General features: G+C 35.3%; 3 protein-coding genes across 6 annotated transcripts in view; 2 read left to right on the top strand and 1 right to left on the bottom strand.

Moving 5' to 3' along the window:
* Window positions 1-1,048: 1,048 nt before the first annotated feature.
* LOC127868573 (prosaposin-like) lies at window positions 1,049-9,003 on the top strand. Its single transcript, XM_052410450.1, has 8 exons — window positions 1,049-1,210; window positions 2,473-2,528; window positions 2,798-2,903; window positions 4,311-4,399; window positions 5,210-5,378; window positions 5,950-6,098; window positions 7,902-7,991; window positions 8,504-9,003. Exons 1-8 carry the CDS (start codon window positions 1,159-1,161, stop codon window positions 8,540-8,542), a joined length of 750 nt encoding a protein of 249 aa, XP_052266410.1. The 5' UTR covers window positions 1,049-1,158; the 3' UTR covers window positions 8,543-9,003.
* Window positions 8,802-23,513, bottom strand: LOC127868568 (mitochondrial uncoupling protein 4-like). 3 transcript variants are annotated; one of them, XM_052410443.1, is made up of 11 exons: window positions 23,495-23,513; window positions 19,816-19,951; window positions 19,069-19,185; window positions 17,546-17,608; window positions 16,725-16,809; window positions 16,238-16,360; window positions 15,572-15,684; window positions 14,409-14,493; window positions 13,554-13,643; window positions 12,753-12,855; window positions 8,802-10,400 (listed from the first exon to the last, which is right to left on the bottom strand). In XM_052410443.1, the coding sequence occupies exons 2-11, from the start codon at window positions 19,904-19,906 to the stop codon at window positions 10,329-10,331; spliced, it is 942 nt and encodes a 313-aa protein (XP_052266403.1). In that variant the 5' UTR covers window positions 19,907-19,951; window positions 23,495-23,513; the 3' UTR covers window positions 8,802-10,328. The 3 variants fall into 3 exon arrangements, with proteins under 3 accessions (XP_052266403.1, XP_052266401.1, XP_052266402.1); XM_052410441.1 differs by lacking the exon at window positions 23,495-23,513 and adding an exon at window positions 23,064-23,206; XM_052410442.1 differs by lacking the exon at window positions 23,495-23,513 and adding an exon at window positions 23,016-23,179.
* LOC127868571 (AP-1 complex-associated regulatory protein-like) overlaps window positions 23,174-24,014 on the top strand; it is a 37,120-nt gene continuing 36,279 nt past the window's right edge. For both annotated transcript variants that reach the window (XM_052410449.1, XM_052410448.1), the window contains exon 1: window positions 23,174-23,337. In XM_052410449.1, coding sequence (XP_052266409.1) covers window positions 23,294-23,337 — 44 coding nt within the window. In that variant the 5' untranslated portion in view covers window positions 23,174-23,293. The remainder of the gene's footprint in view (window positions 23,338-24,014) is intronic.

Raw genomic sequence — 24,014 nt, 5'->3', positions numbered from 1 at the left:
ATTTGTCTTTGTTGACAATTAAAGCACCATAAATACTCAAAATCAACGAATATTTCGCAAAATATTTCCTAAAATAAAGTTAACCCATAAAAAAAATCAGTGCTCCTTTTAGGCAAAATTTCAACGCTAGATGTGGTATGGTAACACAGATTTAACGAGAAACAAAATGCTCGTTATTATTTTTTGTGGCACAATATATTCCATTTCAAATTATTCCCGCAATGAAAGGAACCGGTGTTTATTGTCTGCCGAAATTTCGGGGAAAATTTATAATTGGTTTTATAAAACTAAAAATAGTATCCATTCGTTCGATTACAATTGTGTGTACTGTGCAACAGGGTGCAGGTTCACGTGAGATTATGGGGTTCACAAATTGATTTAATGGATGTGAACACATCGGTAAGTGTTGTTGTTGTTTTTTTCGAATAACTTTTTAAAAAAAAATTCTTAAGAATTTCAACTAGAACTTAAAGTACATTTTTATGCGGCTTATGGCAATGTGAAAAACATCAGAATATCTTTATTTAATAAGCCTGTTCTCTTGACCAAAACTCGATGTTTATCGCATTCATAAACATGATTATGCTGCACGCAACGTACAATTTTGGCACCGCTTTCAGACTTATTCAATAATAAATTTTTTTATCTTAAGATATCGGCAAAAACTGCAAGAAAAACTCTCGTTCATGCACTTAAAAATACTTAAAAATTTTCAAACATCATTCAATAACTTGAGATATTTGCAAAAAAAAAATAAAGTTCTTAACGGTGTTTTTTCCTTCTGTCCTGACCGTGTGCAAACCCCGTTGATCCTGCAACCTGGCAACAAGTTCGTAAACTTCGGACTGCTCTTCTTCAATTCTTGCTGCGCAAATCGAAGTAATTGAAACAATAGGACAAGAAACTCATGATCAATTGTTTGATTTATTATTCACCGAAGCAAGCCCTTGAAATGAATTGCTATTAATTTCCTTTCGATGCGTGTTAGTTGTTGACACTATCCGGACAGCTGACTGTCTGCCCGGATAGAGATATCTTCCCCGACTCTTCTCAAACCCGGACATGGTAATGTATATAAACTTAAGTATTCGTTAACAAAGGCGTCTTCGCAATACATCTAGCTCATCTTAACTGCAGAGCTCTTTTGTAATACGGAACATGAGGAGCTGCGTTGTTTTAGCATTGGTTGTTCTCGTTCCTTTGATATCAGGTAAAGTTTTTACTTGTTAATACAGTATTGCCTTTATTTCTCAAGAATGTTAAAATATTAGTAATTTAATTTACTCAATATTAATTGATTTACTTAATGTAGCTTTCTACTTTATCTGTAAGGAAAATTAAAAAGAATACGGACAAACAATGTATTTTTTTAAGAAAAGATATAAAGATGCCCTTGCTGGGCTGTACCATACTAGTGTGTGTTTGCACGATAGCAATGCATACAGTTCAACTATATACAATACCTATTCAGCAGACACAATGACCGTTACTAAATCTAAAACTGAACTTTTAGCCGTTTTAAAAGCGAGAAGTCTAAATATATTTAATGTCGATTTGTCGAACAATATGCAACGGTTTCTGGGTTTTCGATGACGTTCAAAAGTGCCGTACGAAATTGATTCAAATTCTATACCTATATTTCATATTATCAGAAATAATATGTTAACAGGGTTTGGCTACTGTAGACTGCAAGTTAAAAAATAATTGTGGCATTTTTTGCACTTATTTTTTTTAATAAAATCTATTTCGATATTTCGAAGTTATAAGGTATGCATTTGTCTTCATAATACTATAAATACAAAAAAAATAGAAATTCGATTTGAAATGCATCAATAGATACAAACCATGATAACCAAAACACACAATCGCAACTGCAATTATGGAATTACGGAGCTGTGGCCCGTATTTAAAATAAGTCGTTTGACGATTTCAAGTTTTACACAATTTAAATCAGACCGCAAAAAATTCGATTTTTTCTAAGGTAATAACATTATATCTGAGGGAATTTTGGTCATTGATATACACGTATATGCGTAATTTGCATTTTTGAACGTTTTCTGATATCTATGTTTTCAAATGTTCGATCTTCATCAAAATTGGATACGATTTACAATAGATTGTGCATCAACACACCCGACGAACCCCCTTTTTTTGCAAAAAGCTGTTGTTAAATAATTTCAGTCGCGTTCTAATAGAACTGGACATAATGCATGCGCGTTAAGTGTCGTCCCAGATCAAGGGACGACACTTTCTGCTTTTATGGTATTTTTAGTTTAAACGAAGTCCCTCCTTACCGAAAATCAAGTTTAGGCGGAAAGTGTCGTCCCTGGTTAGCCTGTGCGGACTGCATAGGCTAATCTGGGATGACACTTTACGCACAAGCATTAAGCCCAGTTTTCTCAGAACGCGGATGATATATGTTCATCAAATGTATGTACATGTTCGCATTGACTGTGTGTATTACTGTCGTAGCGGCCCCCGGAGCTGACCAGTGCTCGAAATGCATGGAGCTTTTTGGATCCGTGGGGGTAAGTTGAGGCACATGTGTGTTGCTATGGAAGTTGTATTTTCAGTAAAATAAGCGCACCTCGTGGTGTCATTAATGGTATTGACTATCAGATTTTTTAAGACATTGGGTGTCATTTTTAAAAAAATGACTGGAAAAGTCATCTATGACAAAACTGTTTTTTCAAAAAGTCAATAATCAGTAAATTAGCGAGGAGACATGCCGGACCCTCACCTTAGCGCACATTTTGGAGGGAACTCTTTTCTCACCCATGATCCCTTTATGTTAAAGCCCCAGACGGCCGAGGACGTAATGTCAGCCAAGGGCATGTGCGGCTTGCTTGGGCAGTGCGAAACGGCACCGTTAGCCACCGTGGAATATGACTATGACGTGACCAGTACGTTTTCAGTTTTATTTATTTTTAAAATTTGCAAGTTGTCGCTAGGAAATCACGTTGGTAGCACTGCATATAAAACCGCTCTTAGTTGTGGTTGTTGTTTGGTCTTTCTCTAATCCGTTTTCTATAATTTCACTAACACTTCAGACAACCGGAAATTGCTGCTTGCAAAATACAGACTGAACAGAGGCGTAGCTTTGTAAAAATAAAATGCTTTGGCCGAATTTCTTCAGTGGTTTGGGATATGGTCTCCAAATTTTGTCTTGGCTGTTTGTGTGCGGTTTTGCCTATATTTTGATTATTGAAAAAAATACGTGTATTTAATCAATCATTTATATCATTATTTAAATAGTTAATTCACAAAAAGGTGTATAAAAGTGACTACCGGTACATATGTTAATGCAATTAACACGTGTTCGCCTTTTATCAGAATTTAATATAAACTCAAAGTTATTATTATGTATTGAAAATTTAATCAAAACTGCTAGAGAAAAGGTCTCTAGTTTGTTTACCGCTTACTGATTTACTGGTTGAACTGCGGCCTTTATATACCCATTATATTCTTTATTGGCGTATTTTCTTTTTTGAAATATCTAGGCAAATAGTGTTGGCCTATAGCATGCTACGCCCACGGAGGTTACGACTGCTGATCTATCTGAGATAAATATTTTACTGTTTAATTTGTCATACAAAAAAAATAGCATGACGTGTTTTCCACTTGGTTTTTAACTGCCGTTATAAATAATAAACAGTTTCATTACATCACTCCAATGTCAGCTCTTTAAACTGTATAACACGTTTATACAAAAGTTCGTCTCTTGAAGACTGAGGGTCATTGGGAACGTAAAGTTGTTTGTTTGCAACGAAAAAATGATTAACTGAAATTTTGAAGACTCCTTCTAGCCATGGGACATTCATATTTTATTGGGAATCTTGAAGACGACTTTTCAGGCTTGACACAAAAATTGACGATTTAATGACAAAAAATTAAAGTCCTGTTGTTATAAACATTTACATTTACTGATCTCTATGCAGTTACTTTGTGTCATGCTCCGAGATGAAAACTGTGCCTATCCATTTTGTAAAGCCAATGTTCAATTGTGAAAATGAAATCAATAAAAGTTTGTATATATCCGCTATATAGCAATAATGAAATAAAGTTTTTTGCCTATGTACATGTAGATTGTTTATACAGTTGCTCATATCACTCGTCGGAGTGCAGTGTTATATATATCTGAATGTTCACATCAAAAAGTGAATTTTATTTGTACACAGTAGGATATCATAGGGGACCACAGAAACACACGTTAAATTATATTTAATGTATTTAAATAATTTACCCTGTGTGTAGATGAACACTTATTGTACTTGTATACTATTAACCGCAAATCTCGTTTGTATTTTCAGAAGATATTTCTCGTAACAGCGCATTGTGTCACATTTGTAGAGTGATCACCTCTACCCTCCATCGCTTCTTGGCCGATCCAAAGTGGCAGGTATGCGTCTCACGTAAATGTGTCGCGTTCTGAGAAAACTGGGCATAATGCATGTGCGTAAAGTGTCGTCCCAAATAAGCCTGTGCAGTTCGCGGACTGCACAGGCTAATCTGAGACGACACTTAACGCAAATGCATTATGCCCAGTTTTCTCATAACGACTCAAATAAACTACGTAAATAAGTATTATATGGCTGGTTTCTCCTGGTCCTAAATTATTTTACCACCATTCAACATTGTCCTTAAAGAAAATGACGAGAAAAGAGGGCGATGAACAGTATTTTGGCGTAACAGTTACCCTTCACGGTGGTGGTACAGTTGATTATTGTAGGGCTCGCAGAACAAATGACATTAATTTGACTTTTTATTCTGTTGTTTATTTTCAAATTTTAACTTGTGTTGACTGTTGTATCTTGAATTATTCGTTCATAATATCAAGTTAATTTAACTCTTACATATATATACGTTGATTATATTGTGCTGTTTGATTGTATATTTCGCTTTATTGTATACTGTATAAAATAGCAGTTGTGGAAACAAAATAACGCAGCATTCTTTGCACGAGAGCTCGAACGGCAGATCAATATTTTAAAAAGTACAATTGCGACAAATCGGTTTTCTTTTAAAACGCTTCGAATGTACACATAAAGGACGAAGGAAAACTAGCATAACCTTTTATTATTTCGGGTTTTAACCTGCACATGGGATTTCTGCATTGCTTGCAATAATGTTAAGGACGTTTTATAACACATGCCTCAGATCACATGTCCATATTTTAGATTGACCTAAATTGTCGATGTTAAAATTGCAGCAAGTCATCCTTCGCCTGCTGAAGCTAGTCTGCAAGTATTTGCCGTATATTGGCAACACGTGCACGGCGCTCGTGAACGAATACGGTACCATGGCCATTGAGTTCCTCGGAAAATTCGTTCAGCCACAAATCTGCAACACGCTGTTCCACATCTGCCCAAATATGACAGGTACGTAATGCTTGTTTCAGTTAGACAATGTGTGCACTCACACAAGTATATTCTATTGACATTGGACCCGTCGCTTGTAGAAAAGTTCAAGCGAATTTGTTTGTACTCTATCCGGGCTGTCCGGCTAGCGCAGTGGTTGGTAGGCGCGCTCCTTACCAAGGCGACCCGGATTTAATCCATGTTTAAGGAAGCATGTGAGTTTGGTTGGTGGGGTTTCCTCGGTGTATGCAGCCCGCACCCCCCCCCCCCTCCCCCCACCCGCAACAACTACAACAAAATTGAAAATCTTTAGACAACAATAAGAAGATGGAAACTGCAGCTTTAATTCAAAATTCGCCCCATAATTCGTGAGACTATTAAGTTAATAAGTTATGAGTGCCGGGATACACTCCGGGTCCTCACATAATGCAGCCTCAGGCGCGGAAGGAACTTCAAACTACACACACACACACACACACACACACACACACACACACACACAACACACACTTTGAAACCTGGCCATTTTAGCAAACTTAAAAACAGACAACATACATTCAAAGCGTCCGTTCGTGCTTTCCTCTATTTCCAGACGCTATGTTTGCGCGCGATGACTGCCGCGTCTGCGAGTTCGGCTTCGGAATAGTGTACGACACCGTGAACGACCGCTCCCTGCACGATCAGCTGCAGACATTCTCGAGCTCTTTCTGTGAGACCGAGCAACCGTCTAAGCGCAAGGAGGTAGGTTGATGATCGTGAATACCGATAGACCTTATATGGAACTCAAAATACTAGTAAGAAACGTTAATATAGTGTCTTTGGTGGTATGCAAAGGTCATATACCGGACGCACTCGTATGTCGTTAAGGGAAGAGCAAACATAATGATGTTGATTGAAAAAGAAAATTCATGATAAAATGCCATAAAGGAGAATTAACTAGAAGAGATTCTTTGTTTAATGTCATAATGGGCGGCTTCTACGTGCACTTGTGAATACTGACGCACGATTTCAGGTCACTTCAATTTGAATGTCAATACCGAAAAAGGACAATTTTATTTGATACTTGATCTAAATTAGTGGACCAGAGTTTCACATAAAAACTCGGACTATCCTCTATAAGGCTTAGTCCAATGCATATTTAGTATCTAGTCTATGGTCCGAACAACGTACAAGATCTTGTCTTAAATGGACTCTACGTTTCAACATTAAGAAAACCTTAACTCCATTATTCGACGGTGAGGGCAATCACGTGACAAACAAGATGACTACGTCCATGCCGCATTCTTCGCCGTTGAATACCCTTTATTACTTGCATTCATTGTTTAAATGCCGCTCACTATCCAGCCATATCAGCAAGAAAGTGATAAACGTTTCTTTTTTATTATTATTTTCTCTGTATCTCGACTTAACTCGCTGCGAATTTTCTTAGCGGGAGCTGTAATTTTGTTACCTGGCTAAGAAATTTCGCAGCGAGTTAAGTCGAGATAAAGAGCTTATATTATTACGACATAAACGCTAATCCGTTGCTTGTCAATATGGCTGGAAAGTGAGGGGCATTTTAACAATTAACAAGACTATTGCCAAGCAATCAAAGTCCCTACCGGCTCCACCATTATCAGAAATTCCACCATTGTCAGAATATTTTTTTATTTGTTGCCATAGCAACCAGAATTGTGACGTATGAACAAAATAAAATGACGTGCAAAATGTCGATATTGCCATCTATCAATGTTCCAAGTTTCATGAAAAAATATTAAGAACTTATAAAGTTATCGCAGGATCCAGAAAACCACCATTTTCAGCAGTATTTCTAGTCTATTTGTTGCCATAGGAACCAGAATTTTTGACGTAGGAACAAAATGAACTGACGTGCATAATGTCCATATTGCCATCTATCTATGTTTCAAATTTTATGAAAAAATATTAAGAACGTTTAAAGTTATCGCAGGATCAAGAAAACCACCATTTTCAGCAGTATTTCTAGTCTATTTGTTGCCATAGGAACCAGAATTTTTGACGTAGGAACAAAATGAACTGACGTGCATAATGTCCATATTGCCATCTATCCATGTTTCAAGTTTCATGAAAAATATTAAGAACTTTTAAAGTTATCGCAGAATCCAGAAAAGTGTGACGGACAGACAGACTGACAGACGGAGTGCAAACCATAAGTCCCCTCCGATGAAACCGGTAGGGGAATAATAAAAGTAATAAAGGGTATTAAACGGCAGATACCTGTCTCGGCATGGACGTCGCCATCTTGTTTGTCACGCGATTACTTCCTCTGGAAGTCTGTCGGAGATTGACCTGAGAAGGCGTGGCTATAAATCCAATGGCGATTGGTAAAGATGGATATACATGTGGAATGAAAACATACCATTACATACGTATGACGCTTAAGTTAGCTTTCTACTTAACAATGCTGAAACACCGAGTTTCAAATCGAAAGTTAAATAATCGACACTTTATTGGTGTACGCTAAACACGACGACGTTTTATGCTGTAATTTTTCTTTACATCAATTAATGACGAATTACATTGCAGTGTGTGACGTCATTGCGTCCATTTGCGGACGGCGTCATGAAGCTGGCCGCATACATCAAGAACGATCCGGAGTTTCAAGGGTTCTGCCAGGTACATAATATTAAATTATTTCTTAGACCCCAAAATGAGTCTTGTTTCCACTAAAATTTCAACAGAAATTAAAAAGGGTAGATACGTGGGCCATCATTTTTCGTTTTTTTTAGTAAATTGCTATCTACAAGTTAGCTTCTTAATTTAATGAGGATGTTCAATTGCAAAAATTATCCGAATCTTAATGTTATGTACCTCTCTTTGAAATGAATGCAAGTTAATTTTGCAAAATAAGATCGGACAATCAACCTCGAATACAAACAACAGTTTTTGTCGGTACCTGTTATTGGTCGGTCGGATTACTGGAAACAAACAATTTTTTAGGCTCAAGTCAAGTCAATTTGACAGTTAATTGTTTCAACAATGTAGATTACCGTGACTACATGTACCAACATTTTAGGTAGAAGCAAAATCATACTAATACAAAGACATTTGTTGTTTTGCGTATTTTATTTTCACCAGCAAGGTCATATTGATATACATATTAATGTTTATATGATTATGCATTTCAGAAAAACAACATGTGCCCAGCAGGACTGTACATGCCGTAATCCACCGGACCTTACAGAATGGCTACATTCCACTGATAATAAGACGCGAAAATTTGGCACCAACCAATCGAAATTTGATTGGATATTAGTAGCTAAAGGACATCAACTAAACCGTTCTAATGCATCGAATATGGTCGTTTAGCAGTGATTTGTATATGAACTTACTCTTGATAAGATTCATTTGATGATACTTATATAAACAATAAGGAGAATTTACACAAACAAAATATTTTTCCAATAACCATCTTTTTTGAGAAAATTGTAATTATAATCTTATAGGCTAACAATTCATACACAACTTTAATCCCAATTCTATTTAAGATTTTTTTCTTTGTTTCATGGAAAAAGACTTAATACCTGTACATTATGCCAAAACAATGAGGAATGTACGTAAATACCAACAAATCTAAAAATGTGACTATCTTCCGAGTATGTATTCTCCAATAAATATACAAACAATAGATGTGTTTGTCAGAAACACAATGCCCTCTTATGCGACTCTTTGAAATAAAATTTCAATATATCATTTGGCAGGTTTAGAAATTATTACTTCCCTTGGATTTTTTTTTACTTTTGACCTTGAAGGATGACCTTGACCTTTCACCACTCAAAATGTGCAGCTTCATGAGATACACATGAATGCCAAATATCAAGTTGCTATCTTCAATATTGCAAAAGTTATGACAAACGTTAAAGTTTTCGAGGGACAGACAGACAGACAGACGAACAGACTGACGGACAGTTCAACTGCTATATGCCACCCTGGGGCATAAAAACTCTTAAGAAACAATTATTATTTAATCACATTATGTAGTATTATTTACATTCAATTATTTACATAGTATATTAAAGTATAGTACACACGCTGAATACATTATAAATCAAACTAATGAGCAATATAAATTCATGAAATAAAAAAAAACATGATAAAAACAAGCAAATACGTTGAATTGATATCCCTCGCCAATATGCTTCTGGACACAAAAGCGTTATATTTGACACTCAAAAAAGCATTTTTTCAAGATACAAAGGGCCATAACTTCTTTATTATCCAATGGTGTACAATGCCATTTGGCGTGCATCATTCTCTTATCCATATATATACTCATACCAAGTTTCAATGAAATCCGCCAAAGCACTTCCAAGATATGGCTCCGGACACAAAAAAGTATTTTTCCAAGATACAAAGGACCATAACTCTGTTATTAACAAAAAACAAAACAAACAAACACGTCTTAATGCCGAGCTAAGCCTTTATTTGTCAGTCAGAAGTCAGCATTCCGCTGAAACATGACTGGCATGTATGTGCCCCGACCCGGGATCGAACCCGAGACCTCTGGATTTCAGCAAGCGCCTTATCCACTGAGCTATGGTGTACAATGCCATTAGGCGTGCATCATCCTCTTATCCATTTATATATATTCTCATACCAAGTTTCATTGAAATCCTCCAAAGAACTTCCACGATATGGCTCTGGACACAAAAGTGCTGGACAGACGGACGGCAAGACGGACTGAAAGACGGACGGACGGACAACGCCAAAACAATATCCCTCCGCCTATGGCAAGGGATAATAATACAACCACAGCAATCACTGACACAAAAACGTTAATGAGGTACAAGTATCACAAATAGAATCCTCATACTGAAAATACTCTTACAATTCACGATTGTCAAAAAATGCATCTTAATACAAAACTTGTTTTAGAGTTAAGAACCAGGAAATACAATGGGAAGTAACTTTTAACAATATGGCACAAGGGAAGTTCCTTTGGCACAAACTGACTTAGAATGAGGAATGCCCTGTCAACTTCCTTAATTTTTCGTACACAATCCAAAATGTCAAAGACCATGGTGCCTGAAATAAAAACACATAAAGTAAAGTTGTAATTTCTAACAGGTAAATTCATTATTTTAAAACTGTTTTTCAAGTGTTTTGACTCAATTGAAAATTTAATATAAAATGGGTCTGTTCAAAAATTTCTATATAATTAAAAGAACAGTGTTATTGAACGATAAAAAGACAAGAAGCTGCGTCCAATTACACATATAACCACAGTGGAAGCTTGTGTATTGATTAATTGGCCTGTTTACATAAGTTCTAGTCTAAAAGTAGGTCAATGTCGAGGTCAACATGAGGTCAGGTGATCAGGGTGTGTTGATCGTGTTCACAAACATCGTCCATGCAAGTAAAATTGTTGGAAGAATTAGTGATGTGCGACCAAACATGTAATTTTAGCTTAAGGTTGTACATACGGATGCACAGACATCTAAACAGATGTGCAGACGGACAGAAAAACTGACAGGATAAGTGCTACCGGTCTATGCTTTATGGCATCTAAAGATGTTGGAGGCATTCAAACATGTTTGGTTTTATGTGTGATAAAATAGGCTGACTGGCAAAAGATAACATTTACATACATTGAGGAGTGAAAACATGAATCACTAGGGCACTTTTTCACCAGATTGTTCAAATAACAATTTTTCACCTTTCTGGAACAGTTTTAACAAGAGCACTGCCTTGCTGGTGCAGACCGCTCATCTATTTTTCTTTTTAAAGGTGAAGGGACCTTTCAATCACAAAGGAGGGACGGGTGGAGTGGAGAGGGTGTATAATGTGGGGGTGTGGTCATTTATTACATTATCTTCCAAAAATGCAAACAAAAACCATGTTTCAAAAAACAAAAACAAAATTGGGGGGTGGGTGGGTGTTGGGGCGGGGTATAGTGTGAGGGTGTGGTGGTCATTTATTAGATGATCTTTAAAAAAAAAAAAAAAAAATTTGGGGGGGGGGGTTGATTCGGGGTGGGTGGGTGTTGGGGCGGGGTATAGTGTGAGGGTGTGGTGGTCATTTATTATATGATCTTTAAAAAAAAAAAAAAAAAATTTGGGGGATGGTTTGGGTGGATTCTATTGGGGTTTGTCAGGTAAGTGTTGTTTTGTCAAAGTATCAATCAAATCTAATCAGCGAATAAAGAAGTTATGGCAATTTTAGCAAAATTTAATAATTTGACCTTGAGTCAAGGTCATTCAAAGGTCAAGGTAAAATTCAACTTGCCAGGTACAGTACCCTCATGATAGCATGAAAGTATTTGAAGTTTGAAAGCAATAGCTTTGATACTTAAGAAGTAAAGTGGATCTAAACACACAATTTAACCATATATTCAAAGTTACTAAGTCAAAAAAGGGCCATAAGTCCGTTCAAATGACAACCAGAGTTATGCAACTTGTCCGTTACTGTCCCCTTATGATAGTTTGTGAGTGTTCCAAGTATGAAAGCAATATCTATGATACTTTAGGGGTAAAGTGGACCAAAACACAAGACTTGACAAAATTTTCGATTTTCTAAGTATAAAGGGCCCATAATTCCGTCGAAATGCCAGTCAGAGTTACATAACTTAGCCTACCCAGTCCCCTTATGATAGTTAGTAAGTGTTGCAAATATGAAAGCAATAGCTTTGATACTTTAGAAATAAAGTGGACCTTAACACAAAACTTAACCAAATTTTCAATTTTCTAAGTATAAAAAGGGCACATAATTTTGTCGAAATGCCAGTCAGAGTTACATAACTTTGCCTGCACAGTCCCCTTATGATAGTTAGTAAGTGTTGCAAGTATGAAAGCAATATCTTTGATAGTTAAGGAATAAAATGGACCTAAACACAAAACTTAAACAAAATTTTCAATTTTCTAAGTATAAAATGGGCACATAATTCTGTCAAAATGCATGCCAGAGTTATCTAACTTTGCCTACCCAGTCCCCTCATGATAGTAAGTAAGTGTACCAAGTTTGAATGCAATAGCATTGATACATTATGAGAAAAGTGGACCTAAACGCAAAACTTAACGGACGCCGACCCTGACGCCAAGGTGATGACAATAGCTCTTTTTTTTTTTTTTAAAAAGATGAGCTAAAAACTACAATAATACCGTAAATCAGCAGGCAAAATAACATAAATGAAGTAGACACATACTGAAAATACAGTTTTACTTATATGAAATCATCATTTGAAATTGATAAAATTATAAAGCGTTACAAATCAAAAACTATCAAATAACTTGGAATGTTTCCACTGTTTTTAAGGAATTTAATAACTAACTTGAAAAAGGCAAACATCTGTGAAAAACTATTTTTTTAATTTAACTGTTCAGCTTCCAAATCAGCTATTGTATAGTTTGTTATTGAACCAAAAAATCCTCTAATTCTTACCATTCTACAATAAGTGGGAAATAGGCCCTTGTAGAGTGCAAAGAAACCCTCCTGATTCAATGTCTTGAGAAAACAGTCCACTGATCCTTTGTAAACCATCGGCCTGAAAAAGAAAGGACACAAAATGCAGAGACAGTTTAGTTCAACATCTGCAAAAAACAGTCCACAGACACTTTTTAAAACAGCGGCCAATAACAGAAGGGGCACAAAATTCAGAAGAGTTTTTTATATGTCCAATCTCCTGCATACCATGTTTTAATAATTTCATGCTGACAATTTGAGACTAAATGTCATGACGACCAGCCTTCCGCCTTCTACAGGTAAACAATTTAGGAACAAATATCATGCAGACAATTTTAATATTGAATATCCTGCGGGCAATGTATGACAGAATATGATGCGGAAAATGTATAACCGAATATGCTGACAATGTATGACTGAATATCATGCAGACAATATTTGATATAAATATCTTGCACTGAAAATATGCTTCAAATAGAGGTAATTTTTTCCCCAAGTACAAGTACAATTATTTCCAACTGTGACTGATTTAAAGATTTATGGGTAAGGATATTATTATTTTCATAACTGGATTTTCTAACAACGAATTCGAAGATCATAGGTTTTGACTGACACTTTTGCAATTTTATTCAAACACATCATCAATTTGCAAATGTAGATAGATGATTTACTTTCTTTGACATGAACATAAGCATAGTATTTCAAGTACAAACTTTTCAGAAACTTAAAACAAATCTTGTCTCAGCAGGAAACTTGTGTTCCATTATATGTGACACATACTTGCCGTCCTTCAGAGGCTGATTCATTACCCTGGTCTTCACAACGTCTGCTGGGGTACACATAATGGCCGCCACCAAACCAGAACAGGCACTGAAACAAATACCATTGAATATGATTTTTAAAAAAGACCAAAATTTTAACTCTTGTTGGTTTACATCTTATTGTTTCATAACAGTCCTGCTCTTAGTTCCGTGTGTTAAGTTTTAAGCACAAAAATGAAAATGAGCAAAACACACAATATGAAGAAGGGAAACTCAAGCCGCTGGAGCAGTATTGCATTCTCATTATATAAAATTTTGTGGTCCTTTATTTAAGGCGAGTGACCAATTGTCAAAACAGTACAAAAAAGCACAATACAAAACAACATACACACATAGAAGAATAAAGCTGGGGTCACCGACTTGGAATGGTCAATTCAAAGCACACGCCCTAAATTGGCTAATTTTCACTAGCTCAAATTCTTATGTAGTTTAATGTAGGTTGGTTAGCTGGTGACATGCTCTTGCTCTTTGGTAATACTGCAGCAAGAATTCAGATTTGTTTTGCCAAACACATTTTTCAGTGAATGAACAGTTGAATTATGAAACTATTGGCTACAGAAAATGTTTGGCAGATACGCCACTTTTACAATCAACTCTTGACGAAAAAGGCATATGGTCGGTCAAATAGCAAGTTGTTAAAATATTGGTTTTTATTTGATGGATTGTAATTGTGTTGTTTTGGCACAGGCTTAAGTAGCTGGTTTTAATAGTAATCTGCATAATATACAAACACAAAATAACCATTCTAACCTTATCGAGTTTGAGGTATTTGGAACCAGTTTAAAAGAATAAGTGTAATAAGAAAGATGGATACCTTGAAAGACCATGAACAACATAATTATCCTGTAGTTGAGTGTTGTTGAGCAGCTTTCGTTTGACAGTGTCATATGTAACCAGATCTGAAATCAAAGACATCATAGCGCATAGACATCAGTCCGCACAGGCTTATCAGGGACCACACTTTCCGCCTAAATTTGATTTTTGCTAAGAAGGGATGTCATTTAAACGGAAAATAACATAAAAGCGGAAAGTGTCGTCCCTAACTGCACAGGCTAATCTGGGACGACACTTTACGCACATGCATAATGCAAAGTTTTCTCAAACACGACTCAAATATTAACAAAACAAACACCATTTTTATATATATTAGATGCAGCTTATACGGGTATTCACTATTTCACCGGCTTGGTATGGCCAGTTTTGGACCATGGATCATGCTTTGATGAAACAAAGTAGAGGGTCAATATGCAATGTTTCAAACCAAATTTGACACATAAGGACACACTTCAAAGACATGCAGTTTTTATGCCCCCTGATCGAAAGATCGGGGTTATATTAGTTTTGGCCTGTCTGTAATTGTATGTGTCCGTGTGTGTGTCCCAAAACTTTAACCAAAATTTTAACCTTCTTCATAACTTTTGCAATATTGAACATATCAACATGATATTTGGCATGCATGTGTATCTCGTGGAGCTGCACATTTTGAGTGGTAAAAGGTCATCCTTCAAGGTCAAAGGTAAAAAAAAAATCAAAGCGGCGTATAAGGGGGCATTGTGTTTCTGACAAACACATCTCTTGTTGCTTATACAATATTAAGAAACAATAAAATGTTTCATCAATTATGAGTTCAAAAAGGACAATAAAAATTGCACACACACACAACTTCAATTCCAAAGGAACAATCCTAGCAAGTTTGAGTGTGGTTAGGAGAACTTCTCTTGACGAATTTGTGGTGACAGACAGACAGACGACCGTGGTAGTTCCAATATAGCCCATTGACTTTACTAAGGCAGTAACGCTATCCACCTAAGCTGAATTATTGCTAAGAAAAGACTTCTTTAAAAAAATCAATAAAAGAGAAAAGTGTCATCCCTGATTAGCCTGTGTAGACTGCAGAGGCTGATCTGGGACGACACTTAAAGCCAAGGCATTAAGGGCCTTATTCTTAGAGCGTGACTGATATAATAGCACAGTTACCTCCCATGTTGACTAGAGCTGCACGCTGTACATTGGGTATCCAGCCCCTCCAAAGGCCCTTAACTCCAGACTCGGCCAAGATCAAGCGGAATGCGTGTGAACAGCTGTGAATTCTGAAACGTACAGACAAATATCAAACTTAAATGCCTGGCTGCAGCTCTAAAGCAAACAGATATACAATATCCTGTTTTCTGGCAATCTATATGCATTAAGCATCTGCATTTCCTTGCAGTTGAATATTTCTTCTGTATGTTTCCACTAAAGCAAATAAATGTAATGTATTAACATCAGCTCTTAAATAGCTACAATTGAGTACATGGTTGCGTATTTGGATATTTATGTTGTCTGCGTAGTGATCAGAAGGTCCCAGGTTCTTAAGACTTTATCTAAAGACAACTATATTAAGCACTGGTTCTATCCAGAAAATGGACTCAAAGTGTTTCAAAAACTGTAAGGCTTTAAATCCAATCAAGCGTCAACACAGGTTCATGGGTGTGCGCAGGATTCAAATGATCTCTTCATTTGTATATAGATCCAGAAAAGGTAATGATTATTTCAAATACAAGTAGACATTTTTAGGGGCCAAAATCAGCTGAAAGGAGGCAAAATCACACCCAAGAGATGTTTACACAAAAACTAAAAGCTTCAATATCCCAAACACCATACCGTGCTGGTTTCCCCTCCAACCTCCGTCTCCCCTCCATCTGCATGTTGACCTTGACAAGGTCAGTGGGACTGGCAACCAGCTGGCCAAACGCTCCGGAACCTGCCCCCACTATGCCAGCCTTCCTGATAACAAAATTTGGTTTTAGTATATCATATTCTACAACTCACAACATTTACACTGAATCAATATAACAATTTTCCATATTTCTATTTTGGATTTTAGTCCAGATGATAAACCAATAAAATTCAAATACTGCCATGCAAAATAATTTCAAAAGTAAATAAATAAGAATAACAATTATACTCTTAAGACCATGCATCCAGTTAAAACCCATAAAAGAAACCATAATTCAGTCAATGTGTGTCAAATAAGTTGCTTATATGTATATATGAAATGTGCATATTCATCTTGAATATATTATGTCTCCATGCCTAATTATTTGAAAGCATACAATTATATCATAATAAAAAACCAATGTGTGTTCACCATAACGAAAAGCTACCATCTTCATTCTTCATGAAAACATTGTCCCTCAGTAACTCGTATGTCGTCATTCTGCAGCCGGTGTACACTGAAACAAATCAAAATCAAACTAGTAATTCTGCTATATAAAAAATATGGTCTTATTATTATATCTATATTAAACATTTTACTTGTCAATGACAAGGCATAACAGCATTATTTTCGTCTAGCTCGTCTAGCACAAAACAGGATTAGAGACAAAATTATCAACTCTTACCAGGTATGCACTAAAAATTCAAGAAAACTCGAAATCAATTGTATTCAGAATTAACTTCTCAAACATTGACATTAATCACATTAATACTTATCTCCTTCCTAAATTACGGTATAATCAAACCTACAACTGACAACTGGTTAACTTGAATCAGAGGTAGGAAGAGAATGGCAGTCAAAACAATTTCCTGGCCTAACCTTCACAAGTTATATTATGTAAAGCAAAGCCGGGCTGGGTAGCTTATAGCTCAAGCCCCAGACTAAAATTCTGATAACAGGTTCATGCACAAAACTAACACATATGGACCGTGCTTTGCGAAAAGGGTGTTTAATGCATGTGTAAAGTGTCTCCCCATATTAGCCTGTGCAGTCCATACAGGCTAAACGAGACAACTTTTTCGAATTTTATGATTTTTTTTGTTTAAAGAAAGTTTCTACTTAGCAAAAATCCAGATAAGTTGGAAAGTGTCGTCCCTGATTAGCTAGTGCAGACTGCATACGCTAATTTGGGACAAAATGTTATGCACATTCATTAAACCCCCTTTTCAAAGCACACCAAACTCTACTCTTACCAATGTGCCTGTAAAGTGCTGGGGTCACTCCTTGCCACAGCATGAAAAACCCTTCTTCTGTAACTGAACACAGAAAATAGTATGAATACAATATATGAACAAAATTACCAAGTATTATTGTGTATTTTAATAAAATAAATTTCCAGCACTCTTTGTCATTTGTGGGTTTCAACTTTTGCAAAGTTTACTTAAACAAAATAGCCATGGTTTGTTTTTTTGCTACAAATTATTTTCTCAACTCGTTAATTGGCAGTCTACATATATTTACCAAAGACATTGCCATACATTTATCATCAATTTCATAGACATAATGATGATCAATTTATGCAAAAAAAAATTAGAATAGCAACAGCTGTTTTAAGACAGCAAGCTGGACTTTTCATCCGCTTTAAAAGTATAATTAACATTTTCTGTCGATCACTTATATAAATACCACAAAGACATATTCTAAGTTGAATATATGTAGTAGTTATTTAATATATGTAACTTTAAATATGAACATTCATTAACTAAAACAAGAAATGCACCCATGATAAGAAATTGGATTGTTTAATTATTCCAGTTAATTAGCTGAATTTAATTAACTTTGTAATGAAAGACCCTGAAAGAATATATAGAGTTTAATATAAATATCTGCAGTAAACCTAGAGATGTGAAGCAGATGCACACAAATATTAATCAGAAAACAAAAAAGGGGAATAATTCTGCTAAACTTCAGGTCAGAGTTATGGAATTCGGTCAATGACCTCACAAAAATGAACACATGCTGGAAGTTTCCATGTAATACCTATAGTAGAAACGGTGAAATGGAGATGTCGCACATGTACCTAAACCAATGCTTAATTGCAGATCAGATTTATGGAACACATGTATGAAACTTCAATTACCTGTAACTTTGATGTTAATAAAGATTTTGAACATTAACTTTAAGCAATTTATACCACAAGGGGTTTAATCCTGATTAATTACAGGTAAAAGTTATGGGACTTTGTTCATGATCTTACACGATGACCCTGAATACATGTGATATGAGATTTTGCACATTTTCATGCACCAGAGCATTTTGCTTCCACCTAAACCGACATTTGGGTGAGTAGTAAAACACTGACTATTTGGTAAATAGTCTATCTAACAAGAGCACCACAAAACAGGTGCCACGCTCAGTTGCGGGTGCATTTTTGAAGGAATGAAAGCTTGTCAGAATTTTTTTTTTAATTTAGAGGTCACAATGACCTTGACCTTTGACCTAGTGACCCAAATATGGTTGTGGCGTGTAGAACTCATCAAGGTGCCGCTACATATGAAGTTTCAAAGTTGTAGGTGGAAGCACTTTGATTTTAGAGCCAATCTTCAAAACCTTCACAAAATGTTAAGGTTTTAGCACGATGCGGACGGCGGACAAGACGATGACGGACATAACACAACAAGCTGGCTATGACAATACCTCGGGTTTTCTACGAAAACAGCCGAGCTAAAAATGAAAGAAAGGAAAATTCCTTAAAACATGTTAGTTTTTTTGTTACCTATTCCATGTAGAATTTTCAGCATACCCCTGTTGGAGTATGACACCGTGGTACCTCCCAGGCTTATCTCCCCCTGAATCTGTAGTCGAGTCTTGGTCAAGTCCAGTGGATAGGTAACTGAAATGGTCATTAAAATACAGGTGTTTAAGAATTTTTTGCAGTTTTAAATTTATAAAGACATCATACAATTGGATTTTTGTAAATTGTAAATTAGTAAAATTATTGTAGATTACTTTTCTGCTATGAGATTATAATCTCAACCATGTTTGAGTCATCTAAATATTGAATTTAAATTTAATATCCAGGAGGACTTAAAAATATTTATTTTTATTTTTTTAAATTTCTGATACAGTTTGTTTTTCATATAAATAAATAGAATCAGAACAAAAACACAGTTTTTCTCTTTAAAAATATAAGCGAAATGAAACTACTTGTTTATGGTTGATCTAGACTGTTTTCAATTTGTTAACCATCTTGGCGTTGTAAGATTCTCAACTATTTAAGTGCTTACTAGGCCAGGGCTGAGGAAATATCCAAGTTGAGCTGAGGATTTCCACATGCCTTTTAAAGCATCTTAAAATACTTGAGTACTTGGGATTCAGGCTTTTAGATACTAAAGAGCCTGAATTTCAAAAAAAAAATGTCTGGTTGAAAAACATAAAAGGAAACTTTGCTTGGGTTCTTGGTTTCTATATTCAAACAATGCAGGGATCCTTGGATTAAGGTTTTGGCCATCAAGATTCCTACCCGTCTCTGAGACCATAGCTGCGGCAGAAGAGAGGATATACTTGTACGCCAAGCTCTCATCTTCTCTTCTGGGAAGTGCTGCAGGCTTCATGACTAATCCGTCAGCTCATAGTTACAGCTAACTGTGAGATCAAAACTGAAATAATATTTCAATTTACATATTCTTTAAATACAAAATACATATATTCTTACAACTTGCAAATCAAGTTTATCGTGAATTTGTGTTTTCATGTAATTATTTTCTGTAAATACTCAATTTCATGGGAAAAAGAACGTGTTAAAATGTAAGGAATGTCATAAGATAAGCAAATCTTCCATAAGATAACAGATTCAAGATTACACATATATGCATGATTTGCTTTGGCAAGGAGACATTCTATAATTGTTTGATAAGCTAAATTTTAAGCATTCATTCACAAAATCATGCCTGTTACGGGGAATAATCATGTTCATTAAAAAAAATCTTGTTGATGTCAAAGTAATTCATGTTTTTGAATACATAAATCAATCAGTTTAATTGATGTTAACTTCAACACATGGTCAAAATACAATTATGCATTTATTAAACTAGAATAAAGCTAGCAATGGCTGATATTAATAATAACAGAAATATGAAAGCTAACCATAAATAGGCAAATGTGTCACAAAGGCTACAGACATTTTAACACTTTTTAGCGTTATATATCATGATATCCAAAGTATGTAACTACATAAAAATCAAATATGCAGTAAATTTAAATTACATTCACATTTATTTTGTATTGCTTCAAAAGTTGCATCTTATTATAATTCAAAAAGAAAAAATAGTTTATTTTAAGTAAGAGAAAGTGCATATTGTATTTTAAAAATTTAGACTGATCATTACAATTATTTATTCTGTGGTACAAATATACACGACAAAGAATTGCATGTTCACTTAAATATCAAGTTTATTTGACTACACATTAATTGCAAACATATAACACACCAGATCTAACATAAACTTGAAACAAAACTCCTCATTGCATGAAGAATAAATAATGTTTTGTTATGTTTATTTCCAAAATCATTTAATACATTAAAGGGATCTTTTAAAGTTTTAGTAAATTGACGAAATTAAAGAAAATTGTTTCAGATTTGCAAACTTTCGTTGCAGTTATGATATTTGTAAGGAAACAGTAATACTGAACATTTACCATGCTCTAAAATATCTATAACATAATTAACATGCATCTTTTGAAGATATAACAAGGGACAAAATTGTCACAAAACCAGGTTTTCATTGTGAAAAAAAAATCTGATAAAGGGAGAAAACTCAAACTGAACTTTTGAAATGAACAAACAAAATTAACCCCCTTTGTAAGTTTGTTTTTAAAAAAAATCTATTTTTAGTCGTGGCGACCTTGACATTGGAGATATTGACGTGATTCTTTCGTGCGACACACCGTCCCATGATGGTGAACAAATGTGCCAAATGATTTTAAAATCTCACAATGAATGACATAGTTATGGCCCAGACAAGCTCATTTATAGCCATTTTTGACCTTTGAACTCAAAGTGTGACCTTGACCTTGGAGATATCGACGTAATTATTTCGCGCGACACACCGTCCAATGATGGTGAACAAATGTGCAAAATGATTTTAAAATCTGACAATGAACGACATAGTTATGGCCCGGACAAGCTTGTTCCGCCCGCCCGCCAGCCAGCCAGCAAGCCCGCCCGCATTCGCCAATCTAATAACCAGTTTTTTCCTTCGGAAAACCTGGTTAAAAACCTGAAAATTATAAAGCGTTGCGATTTTATAATTTGGAGAGTTTTGTTGTTTTTGTTAAATTTTGTGACACTACCAGGATTGCTTATATAAAGTATAAAATACAGCAGTCATAGAAGTAGCCAGGATGGCCAAGTGGTCTAAGCGATAGACTTTTACACCAGGGTTCAGTGGTTCGAGCCAAATTGTTTACTTTTTTCTTAAATTTTATTTTTGTTTTTTTTACAACAGCTGTTTAGATCTAACATTTACATTTATCAATATAAAGCATTTAATGAAAAATTTCAATACATGTCAAAATCTGTGAAAAGGCCCCTTCCAACATTACCGAGAAAGTGAATACAATCGTCTTGTTAGAATTTTCCATAACGTGGGCATTTATGAATAATTCACATTAATATGAGATTTAATATCGTTACATATACAAAATAGATATGTATATTCGTTTATTGTAGATTTAGGTGTTATTTCGTTAAATTTATGTATCATGGACGAACCATCTTTCGAACCTCTTAATTTTTGACACGTCAATTATACTCAAATATAATGTTGAAAATAGTGAAACATATTTACAAGTACTATATTTGATAAATAACTTGTTTCTTCATAGCTGGCAACTTTAATTGCTATGTAAATCCTCTTTTGATAACAGATTTTTGCAAGTTTCCAGCACATCCATATCATGTAAAACTATCAATACCACCATGTTTTTATAGGTTTTTTAAGGAAAATCCTTACATATGTAAAAAGCATTAAGAAATACAATGATTTTTACGTGTTTTATGATTAATCAACTTATTCTACCTGTTTTTGATGCATTTTTGTTGATTTGCAGGTATGCGCGAGTTGACGTAAACAAATTACTAAAATTAAAAAAACGTTGATGTCATGCACATGCGCGCATAAAATGTAAACTAATGAAGGGTTCGAAAAGAGGTGAGATTCATCACACCAGCAGTATCATAAATTTGCCCCCCCCAGGAGATTGGTTAGTTGTGTAATCACGTTGCTTTTACTGTCTTTTAACAAATCCAGTTGCATTTTGTCGGAAACTGCATGGGAACATGTGTGTTTTCGATGAAAAGGTAGCGTCCAGTGTTCCATAATCTTTCAGCAATAGGCATATAGTGCGTTTCATACCTTGTGTATTATAATACCTATACGAGGGTTTGTTTTTTTTTAACTGTGTATTTTTGTCAATATTCGTTGTTGAAAAGTCAAATCATACACAATAAGTGTACATTTAACAATCTGGAACCCTTGGGGTAAGCTCGGGGGAGGGGGTCCCGGGGGGGGGAGCAAATTTATATATGATACTGCCGCCTGTGAGATACATTCTTGTAAGTTGCATATTCCAGGGACCTATAGAGTCTACAAACATGTATAGGTCCCTGCATATTCCGGTAGATCCACTAATCGTGTTTACTCAATAATTTCCATTTTATACCAATATATATTTGCGTCCATAGTTTGAAATCATATTTTGCTGTCGCACCTTTAATAAAAGGCTTCGCTTCGCTGACAAAACTGTAACATTGTATCGATATATCGTGTTTTGTCGATCAGATTACTATCAGTATCAGCTGTTTCATCAATATATATCCACGTTGTAATAAAAGCTAAAAATAGGGGTGGCAACTCACTTCCTGTCAACAAGGAAGAAGTATAGTTTGCGTGCATGTCACGGATATTAACATTGACATTATTATGAAGTGATCCGGAACGATGGGAAACTGTCTGCGTAAATGCTTTGGGCGGTTTGATAAGAGGTATCAATTTAGTATAACTTGACAGCTTTTTTTTCTCTCTGTTGACAGACGCAATGGATACATACCACTAAATGCGACAACTGTAAACAAATATCGATATACATTTTATATCTATTATGTTTATCGTGTGTTTAACATATGCATAAAAATGTCTTACCATACAAATCTGTGCACTTTTATATCATACATGTCTTTTTTGTCATAAATAATATAATCACCTAATTAATAGAGAGCTGATTGAGTCATGTCGTTTTGAGTCAGATGACATGTTCTGATTTATGAAACGCATTATGGTCTAGTTGCCATAATCTAACTCCCAGCTTTTTACCCTCCTGTTGGCTTGAGCTGTACATATGTACTTGTAACCTAGCCAGACATTACAGTTCCAAATCAGGCAGACACTACTTCGTTGCTATGAAAGCTAGCTTATATAGCAAGGCAGTATAAGTTCTTCTTATACCAAACCCTTCTACACACACCATCTTCAATTGTGAAATTCTTCCATGAATTTCTAACTGCCATGACATCTTTGGGACATCTAGTCTAATTTATAAGACGCGCAAAGAATTTAGAGATACTTTTGAAATGGGCTTAATTCTTTGGATATAATTATATAATTCCAAATATTACCAATATAAAAAGTAGATTAATATTTGAGAACGATAAACAAGTTGGAC

Source organism: Dreissena polymorpha, chromosome 2 (genome assembly GCF_020536995.1).
Source record: "Dreissena polymorpha isolate Duluth1 chromosome 2, UMN_Dpol_1.0, whole genome shotgun sequence".
Taxonomy (NCBI): domain Eukaryota; kingdom Metazoa; phylum Mollusca; class Bivalvia; order Myida; family Dreissenidae; genus Dreissena; species Dreissena polymorpha.
Note: the sequence above shows the minus strand (reverse complement) of the source record. Positions and strands in the feature narration are given on the sequence as shown.